Here is a 9,819-nt window from a genome sequence, read left to right on the forward strand (position 1 = left end):
GGTTTTTGTTATATATCTGTTGAGGGTTTGTCTTTTACTGTCTATTGTAATGCTAAGTGCCGGATCCAGGTCTTGGGTCTTGGAGTCCAGCACTTAGCCCCTGGGACCCAAGATAATTCTGATTGGTGAATAAAGATGCCAACAGCCAATAGTTGGGCAGAAGAGACAGGTGGGTGGAAGTTTCTGGGACATAAGGGAGAAGGAAAAAGGAGAGAGAAGCCATGGAATAGAAGAAGTATGTACAGAATAGAAGAAAGGAGAGCAGCCATGGGCTAAGGGCCAAGACCATGTGGCCCAGAGGGCTGCATAATGGGAGGTAAAAGCAACCTAAATGAAACACAGTAAGTAATAATGGCGTTATCAGTAGGAAGGTAGATTCCAAAAAACGTGGCAGTTGCTCAGCTATTGTGCTGCCTAAGGCATATTTAAAAATATAAAGGCTGTGTTTCTTTCAACTGGGAACATAAATGGTCTAAGGCGGGTAGAAACCCCACACCAGGATTTATAATACTCATTGCTACATATATCCATCAATTTCTGGTCAGTATTTTCTTATCATATGGATCCTAATGTTGCAGATACACTTCACTTATATGGAGGGATGAAAGGAGACTCTTGGTGTGCACTGGGCTCGGGGCATGGACATTAAACCAACAAGATGGTTTCCCTCAATTTTTGCTTGGTGAACCAATGAATTTATTGGGGGTTACTCACAACAGCACGAGTGAAGGTTTGCTTATTTCTTATAATCATTGGTGATATCCCTTCATCTCCTATCCTCCCCCTCTCAGTTTTGGAGTGTAGCACACATGATTACATCTTTTTTCTACTTTCATGGGATATCTCTTTGCAGCCCTTCCCTTTAGTATTTCTATGCTTTTTACTGGTGCGGTAAGGAAGGCACACTCTCAAAAGTCGTTGGCACTGGAAGGCAGCAGTGGGAAACAGGAGGGGAAGGAGCTCAGTTTCCCATCACGGGGGTCAAACCTCTTGGTTCCTCAGGTTTGGGGGGAACACAACATCCCACTGTGCTGAACACCTGCCACTGTATTGTCGGGCACTACGTTGTCTTGGGTTCTGCTTTGTGGGTGTATACAGGTTTATGAGGCTACAGACTTGGGGGCAAGTGTGGTGGAATTCCAAAGATGCTCACACACTGAAACGGGTCCTCACAGTGACTGCTGTAGGCAATGTTGTGGTGTCTCAGCCAAGCAGGGGTAGGGCAAGGCAACTCTTACAAAGGCAAACATTTAATGGGGGCTTATTTACAGTTTCAGAGGTTCAGTCCATTGTCATTATGGTGAGAAGTATGGCAGCGTGCAGCAGACATGGTGCTGGAGAAGGAGCTGAGAGTTCTACATCCAGATCTGCAGGCAGCAGGAAGCTCTTTTCCTGAGGCAGAGCTACTGTGAGGATTCTAGGCCTTCTAATTTAGCCTATGAAGAGTGTGGCGAAATCCTGGAGCTAGGATTCATTATTTTCAAAAGAATGGAGTCTCTTCCAGGTAGCCAGACTTTTGGCTACTTTACTGGGTTCTTTTTCCTACCTTCCTACACCATCCATACCCCTTTCAATCCCCAATACTAGGTAGGAGAGAAAGAAGGTTAGAGGGGAAAGGGTCATAATCTCATCAGACCACTTCCTGCTGATTAGGGGCAAGGAGCTCCTTGGGGCAAATTTTATCTTCTTTGTCAGCATATCTCCATGCAGCAATCAGCAAACAGAAACAAACAAACAAACTGCAGCAGCAACATGGGGAGCATCCACTGCTGCAGGCCCTCTTAGGGCTCTCATGTTTAAACCCTCTCAAGAGTCCTCAGAATTCCAAATGTAAACTGTCTTCAGCTGGCAAAATCATGCCCCTTCTAGAGCACGAGACAAATCATAGTTAGCAGCCCCATACTGCACATCTGGAATTGAAACGAAAACACATTCACCTAACATTTCTGTGTATTTAAAGAAACCAATTCTCACTACACCCTGGATATGCTGTTTCTCTTTTCTTCTGCTGTGGGAAGTCCCCTGGTCAGGACTCTATGGCAAGCATTCCAGGTCTCCATGTTGTCTTAGGCAGTGGTCTGTTGCTGTGAAGAGACACCATGACCATGGCAACTCTTATAAAGGCAAAGATTTAATTGGGGCTGGCTTACAGCTTCAGAGGTTCAGTCCATTGTTGAGACCTGTACTCTGCTTCAACGCTTTGGGGATAAGTGCTCTGGTCAAGAGAGAGAGTGGGGCTGCAGGGGAAGAGACGCGAAGAATGGAGACAAGACAGAGGTTCTGATCAAGTCTCAAGTCTCAAGTCTCGTTTATTGAAGGGAATTCTGAGGTATTTATACGCTTTTGCCACATGCCTTGTAGGAGCGTGGCTACCACGTGCCTTGCAGGTGTTGATATGATGTAAGCCTTACAGGTGTTTATAGCGTGGATAGCACGTGCACCGTGCACCTTGCAGGCTTGGATACCACGTGCACCTTATAGGCATGTATGGCGTAGATAGCACGTGGACAGCACGTGAACTGCATGCCTTGCAGGCTTGGCTACCACGTGCGCCTTGCAGCTGGGGGCAATAAACAGCAAAACAAAATATGTGGGATATCAGAGTGTGCTTCAGCTGTTGTAGGCTATTGAAAACCAAATCTCTTATCAGGGTATATGGTTCCAGATGGCTGCAAAGATAATCTAGCCACTTTCTGCTAAAAGTTGGCTCCCAGCAGTCCGTTATCATCACGGTGGGAAGCATGGCAGTGTCCAGGCAGACATGGTGCTGGAGAAGGAGCTGAGAGTTCTACATCCAGATCTGCAGGCAGCAGGAAGTGAACTGCCTTGAGCTTTTGAGACCTTGAAGCCCATCACCTACTCATGCACCTTCTCAAACGAAGCCACAACTACTCCAAGGACACACCTCCCTTTGGACCTATGGGGGCCATTTTCTTTCAAAGGGCCACACATGTCTTAAGGGGTTAATATCCTCTCCTTGTTGAGTTTCATGGCCACTCATACCACAATGTCATTGCTCACTCCTTTGCTGCTTCTTTGTAGAGAAGACAGCACTGTAGCTTCTATTTTGCCTTCTTTTGATCTTGCTGTTTCTTTTTATTAAAAAATTTAGTTAATATTATTGTGTGTGTGTGTGTGTGTGGTGGGTTGTTGTTGTGTGTGTGTATGCGTGAGTGGAGGTCTTGCCTTGTTGGCCCTCCCTTCACATGTTTTGAGACCATCTCTCACTGAGACTGAAGCATATCAGTTTGACTAGGCTGTAGCCAATGAGCTTCAAGGATACTCCTGTTTGCCTCCTATCCCAAGACTGGGTTTACATTCACATGGCTCCATGCTAGGCTTTTAGACAGGGCTTTGGGGATCTAACCTAAGGTCTTTGTGTTAGTGTGGTGGACACTTTAACCACTAAGTCATCTCCTGGGCTTTGTCGGTTTCTCAGTTTCCATTCCCTGTGCTCTGATGGAATGTGAAGCCCACAGGAGACTCCACACTGAATGAACTAAAGCTTCCCAACTCACGGAAGGATCCCTGTGATGAAGAATCAAAAACTAATGCTCAAGCTCTCAGTTATTTAATCAGAAAACTTTGGATTCCAGTGTGGGAAAGATCATTTCACTCCAGGCATTAATTTGTTTGGGTTTTGATGTCTTTGGGCTTTAGATTGTCTTTAGAGAGATTTGTTCTTTGAGTGTTGGTTTCAGATTTTCATTTCTCTCTAGACATTTGGTAAGGAGGAGCTGGAGAGCAGCTCAGTGGCTCAGACCTCTTGCTGTTCCTCTACCAAGAACTCAAGTTTGGTTCCCAAGACCCAGGTCAGGCAGCTCACAACTGATTTTAACTTTGGCTTTAGGGAATCTGATGCCCTCTTTTTGCCTCTGCAGGCACCCACCCACTAGAGTACACAGCACACACACATACATACACACACACACACACACACACACACACACACCTACAACAACCCTCTCTGCCTGTATTGGCATCCCTCCAGCTGATGAGACTATAAGAGATTTCAGTGAAGCAAAGTTCTTTTTGCCTGAAGAAACCAGAAAGTTGTCTACTTAGAAATAATCACGTGATCCATAAGGTAAGAAGACACAGCTAAAAGATGCTATTGGGTCAATAGGATGATTTTTTTGTCAAATTTGGGTCCATATCTGGAAACAAGAGGAATGGATTTTGCCTTAGTTAACTTAGTCCAAGAGCAGCCTGGGGAAGAAAGGCTTTATTTCAGCTTACAGCTTGTAGTCTGAGGGAAGCTAGGGTAGGCACTCAGTCCAGGAACTGGAGCAGAAGCAATGGAGGAACACTACTTACAGGCTTACTCAGCCTGCTTTCTTATTTAACCCAGGACCCCATTTCAGGGGTGGCACCATCCACAGTGATCTGGACCCTCCTACCCCAATCATTAAGAAAATGCCCCACAGGCTTGCCTACAGGCCAGTTTTACAAAGGTATTTTCTCAACCAGATTCTTCCCAGATGTGACTAGATTTGTGTCAGGTTGACAAAAACCAACCAGCCCAGATTTTCATGTACCCAAAGCAGTGAGTGTACAGACTATAAAAGGGTGTCCAAGAGTGTCCTTATGTTTCAGTGTTGTGCATATGCACAGAAATGTTGAGACTTTGTCAGTGAATGAAGACACGCCATTTTTTTGTACATCTTCACTTGTGGAAGACTAAAAGGGTTTGGCTCTTGGTGAAGATTCATTGTATCTTTTGGCTGATTTTGTTAATAAATTTCATGTGTCTGTTTTGATTTTTTTTTAATTGTCATAAAGAGAGGAGCACACACTCACTAATCGAGTGGTATGAATTTATATATCTCACTTTGGCATATTTATGATATATCTGGTTTGTTCATAATTGTTATACCTGTGCAACCATTATTATTATGCAAAACCATGTGTGTTATTGTATATTCTAGTCTAAAAGATGTTCTGTCATGTTTTAAAATTGCACAGATAAATTACTCTTTTATGTTAAGAGGTGTAAGAAAAATTTAAAGTTATTTTCTTCCAGAATTATACTTCAGGATTTTTTTTTTTATCTTTTGAGATAGACATTAAAGAAATGTAATTGTTTTAGATTTTAAGAATTTAGATTATGCCATTTGAAGTTGTGTTTGGGAGTGAGAGTAGAGATCATAGCCTAACTATCAGGTGCACTGTCAGTAAGTTCTCACAACTGATAGACTTTTACCCATATGCTCCAAGTAGAGCTTAGTAAAAATTATATTTATTTTTAGTGTTTTGAGCCAGGGTTAGTCAAGTGCTCTGTTTCTGAGCTTCATTCTCAGCTCATGAAAATGCTATGCTTTCAGAAGCAAATGAAAGAAAGTGTTTATATTCCAGTGTGGACAAGCAAATGTTATGTACTTCATATTCACTATTTTACATGTTTAAAGTTTTACTTTGATCTTTTTATTGGACGCTCATTTTGCTTAAATATTTTCAGGATATATTTTCTTCTAATTGTTATTGTTATTATTACTATTACTATTATTAAATTTAGAGATGAAAGTATTGCTATAATAAATCTTAAATAATTTCTCAAACCCCGTTTTAAAAACAGTAAAGGAGGACCTTGAAGAGAGGTGTTCCAGTACATTCTGAAGCAGTCAGGGGTCCCCCTCTCAGTTCTTTTTACTAACTTCTGGTAGATTTTTAAAAGGCTTGCAGCGACCAGGAAGTACGAACTCAGGATATTTATTTCCAGACAAGGGAGAAGGTAAGTGTAGGTGAGCAGAAGTCTGCAAAGCTTGTCCATGTTTTCTGGAGTTTGAAAGCTTAGCATGTTCCTCTGTCTAAGGAGACTTCCCTTTGGGAACGGGTGTTGGGTAGGGTTCAAACACCCACCATCTCCTACAACATTTCTTCTCGTCGTTACATACACCAATAGTATCATCTATGGCTGTGCACGCTATGTCTTTGCATATCCCTTTCAACACAAGGCACTGCTTTTCGCCCGGGACAACGCCTGCCTTTTCTGCATGAGAAGAAATTAAACAACACTGTTAATTCACTTTCAAAGTACTGTAAATGTGCACAAAGCCACAATCCTAGAAAATGGCTCTGGAATGGGACACACAATATTATCTACACAGAGAGATCAAGTGCTTACACAGAAATAGTCTCTCTCTCTCTCTCTCTCTCTCTCTCTCTCTCTCTCTCTCTCTCTCTTCCAACAGGGAGAGGGGTTAAGCATTTGGGATTAGATACACCTTGGAGTGAGCATGCTAACTTATGGGGTTTCAGAGATGTGGTCCTCATTCTGGCAGCACACTTTGAGGGTGTGGAAGTGTTTACTGTTACCATGATGGAGAAGGTGTCTGGAACTTCAGTGGACAAGCAATGTCTTGTCCAGTCTCCCTTCTAGTGAGTCACCTTGGACTGAAGCATCAATATATCTACCCAGAAGGAGTTTCAACAGCAGGACTTATCCCATGCTCACACAGCATCCTCATCAGATGCAGATGCTCTCATCTCCAACTTGGAAGAAAATCAGTCCATTCTTCTGCTTCCAAGTCATCTCCACCCCACCCCACCCCTGAGCTGTGTAAGAAACATGCTTATTGAGCTACTCCATGCCTTTTGCGTCTATATCCTTGGAGAGACTTCTCAGAGCTGCAAGTTTTCAAGTATGTCCACATGTTTTCTTAGTTCGTTTGGCTGTTGAGGAGAGCATAGGTAAGGCCACATGTCAGTGCCTTTCCAACACCAGGAAGGTTCATTACTTCCACTGGTGATGACAACGGGTGTTACAGAAACAACAGGCTTCTGCTTATGGTCCTCAGTAGAAGTGGACTCAGTGATTTTAAAACAAAGCTCATGAAGTTAGTAGAGAAAAAAAAGTGTGGGAATAGAAGATTGGAAAGAGGGATTGGGGGTGGGTTTGACCAAAACACATTATATATGTACATTAAATTCTCAGACAATAAAAAGATGCAATATATGTAAGATTCTTTGATATCTTTCTGTCTTGACATTCTGGGCTCACAAGAGGCCCAGCCATGTGAAGTGCTTCCTTCCACTGAGGACCTGCAGGACTTTGATTTACTCCATCCTCACAGTGTAACCCATTTGGGAGGAGCAAAGGAAGGCTGAACTTGCTTGTTCTGGAAGGATCAGGATCCTGACTTGCAATGCAAGCCTCTCTCTGAGTTCCCTGTGAACTCTGCAGGAGGCTAGCTCTCTCCTCATCCTAAATAGCCTCTCATTACTCTCTTTATCATAAGAAGCCTTACCATAAAGCCCAACCTCTTAACATTTTTTAAGAGATATAGACTTGAAACTTTAGAATTCATCTATAAAATTTATTCATCAAATGGTTTAACTGAATTTTTATATCGAACTCTCTGGTCCTTCTTCCCCTCACCTCCAGGATCTGATAACCACCATTGTGGTTATCTATTCTGAGTTTGATTATTTTGGGTCCTTGTGTAGGTGAAATAACATACCTTTTTATTTCACATCCTTAGTAGCACCCCTGGTCCTTCAATGCTGTCATACATGGCAAAGGAGAGAGAGAGAGAGAGAGAGAGAGAGAGAGAGAGAGAGAGAGAGATCTCCATAGTTTCCTCAATACCCATCCAGTTAAGAGGTCTTGAGGCAAAAGTCTGGCAGAAATCAGTTGCCATTTTTATGTCTGTGTGGATGGTGGAACTAACAAGGATCCAGAAGAAGAGAAACGTGGTTTAGTGTTGCAACCACATGGCTGGATGATCTTAGCACAATCATAGTCTTCACGTAACATAGCTTCTGTTATCTAATGTGAAAGGCATGGCCACTAGTGTAACTTCAAATAATTAGTGTCATACTTTACATCACAGGTTCCTGCCAGTCTGTCCACTGCAGCCAAGCTTTCTAACTACCACTGAGAAATGAATGGATGATTGCATCTTCTCCTTTGTGAGAGCACAGCTAGGTACCAGGTAGACAAGGAGGATGCTCATAAATTAGACTCCAATTCACAAGTGGGAGCCTTTGGCTTAAGAGAATCTCAGAGATGAACCAAGAAGGACTCTCTCAGTGAGGACAGACAGTAGTTTGCGAAATGTGAGCACCCGGCGGATGGTAGGCAGTGCTTTTACTATTGTCCAGTCCTCTGCTCCCTGAGCTATACCCAGCAAGCCCCCTTTCTTCCAAAAGGTGGTGGAGAAAGGATTTTATAAACTCTCACCAGGATCTGCATGGAACAGTCAGAAGAGGGATGGTGTGGTTTGCACTTGATTCTAGATTCTAGCATTCAAACATATGAATCACCGGGCGGTGGTGGCACACGCCTTTAATCCCAGCACTTGGGAGGCAGAGGCAGGCGGATTTCTGAGTTCGAGGCCAGCCTGGTCTACAGAGTGAGTTCCAGGACAGCCAGGGCTACACAGAGAAACCCTGTCTCGAAAAACCAAAAAAACAAACAAACAAACAAACAAACAAAAAAACATATGAATCGTGGCTCTCAGGGATGCAGTCCAGATTTGTACATGGACCCGTCACTGAAGCTTCCCACTGTCTTTATTTTCTCCATAGATCCTCTGCTCCTGAGATTTTAAAAATTTGTTTCTAGTACTTACGTACACTTCTCACCAATAGACTCTGTATACCTCCTCCATTCCCCCAGCAATATGAATTAATCTTCACACTCCTTTGGCTGGTGGAGCTAATTTCTTTTCAAGTATATTGACTTGAGTCTTCTGTCGAGAACCTCTCTTCCTCTAGCTCTGTAATTGGGCCTCTCCTCTCCATAGTGGTGTTCCTGGTCCCCATCTTGTGTTGATGGGTGTCCTCGACTCCTTTCTGAATTTGGACCTCATCAGTTTTGAAGGTGTTGGACTCTGGGACACTCAAGTCTGTGTCCTGACAGCTGAGTTATGGGGGACAAAGCACAGGTGTGCACCCCAGTGGACCTCCTAAGAAGTCCTGCTCCTGAAGTCATTTCCCAGCTTACCTCTTGGCACCATCATCACAAAGAGGAAGAGGACAGATAGGAAGGAATGGAATCTCATGGCTGAGTGGCCAGCAATGTGGACGGTGGTCAGCGCTGGTCAGCACGGGGCTTTTATTCACTTCTGGGGGCCCGTGGTCCCTGCTGATTAGCGAAGCCTGACACGCAAAGAAAGAAAACTGCTTCTGTGGGAGTATTTCCAAACCTTAGTGTTTCTAAATTTGGTGACAAATTAACCTAATAATAGAGAACCAGATGGTTAATGGTTTCCTTTTCCTTCCTATGTGTTCTCAGTTCCACCAGTGGTCAGTGCTGTCAGCCAATTCTTTTTTTTTTTTTTTTTAAAAAAACACAATTCATGATTAAATTTTTTTACATGGCATATAACAGCTATGCCTGCTTGTGGAGATCAGTGTTATAACCAGCTCACGTACACAGCATGTAATGGTCAAATTAGGATAACCGGCAACCTTCTTCCCGCAAACATGATCAAGCACTTCTCCCCTAGTGTTTTGAACTGTATAATTAAACGTTATGTATCTTTTTCTCATAACCCATTGAGTTCCCTCTGTGCTGCCTTGTATGCTGGTGGTGTGAGGTTGTCCACTAGAGCATGGTCCACCTACCAGGGCCATGCCTTTGAAAAAAAAAAAAAAAACAACAACACTTCCTTCTCCAGAAATTGTCCATAGCTTCTCAGGTGTGGGGGACTTGTGAGCCCTTTGTGCTCAAATACTAACTGGCTTGATCTGGTGTAGGTCTTATGCAGGCAGATCACAGATGTTGTGAATTCATGAGAACAGTTACTGTCATGCCCAAAAGAGATTGTTTTGCCCTGCTCTCACCCTGACCTCTGTCTCTTAGAATCTTTCCTT

At 43.3% G+C, this 9,819-nt stretch overlaps 1 protein-coding gene across 1 annotated transcript; it reads right to left on the minus strand.

Annotated features, from left to right (window-relative positions):
* Window positions 1-5,806: 5,806 nt before the first annotated feature.
* Window positions 5,807-9,075, minus strand: Defb130b (defensin beta 130B). Its single transcript, XM_034497233.2, has 2 exons — window positions 8,948-9,075; window positions 5,807-5,989 (listed from the first exon to the last, which is right to left on the minus strand). Exons 1-2 carry the CDS (start codon window positions 9,003-9,005, stop codon window positions 5,808-5,810), a joined length of 240 nt encoding a protein of 79 aa, XP_034353124.1. The 5' UTR covers window positions 9,006-9,075; the 3' UTR covers window position 5,807.
* Window positions 9,076-9,819: the final 744 nt, after the last annotated feature.

This window comes from Arvicanthis niloticus, chromosome 3, assembly GCF_011762505.2.
Source record: "Arvicanthis niloticus isolate mArvNil1 chromosome 3, mArvNil1.pat.X, whole genome shotgun sequence".
Lineage (NCBI taxonomy): Eukaryota > Metazoa > Chordata > Mammalia > Rodentia > Muridae > Arvicanthis > Arvicanthis niloticus.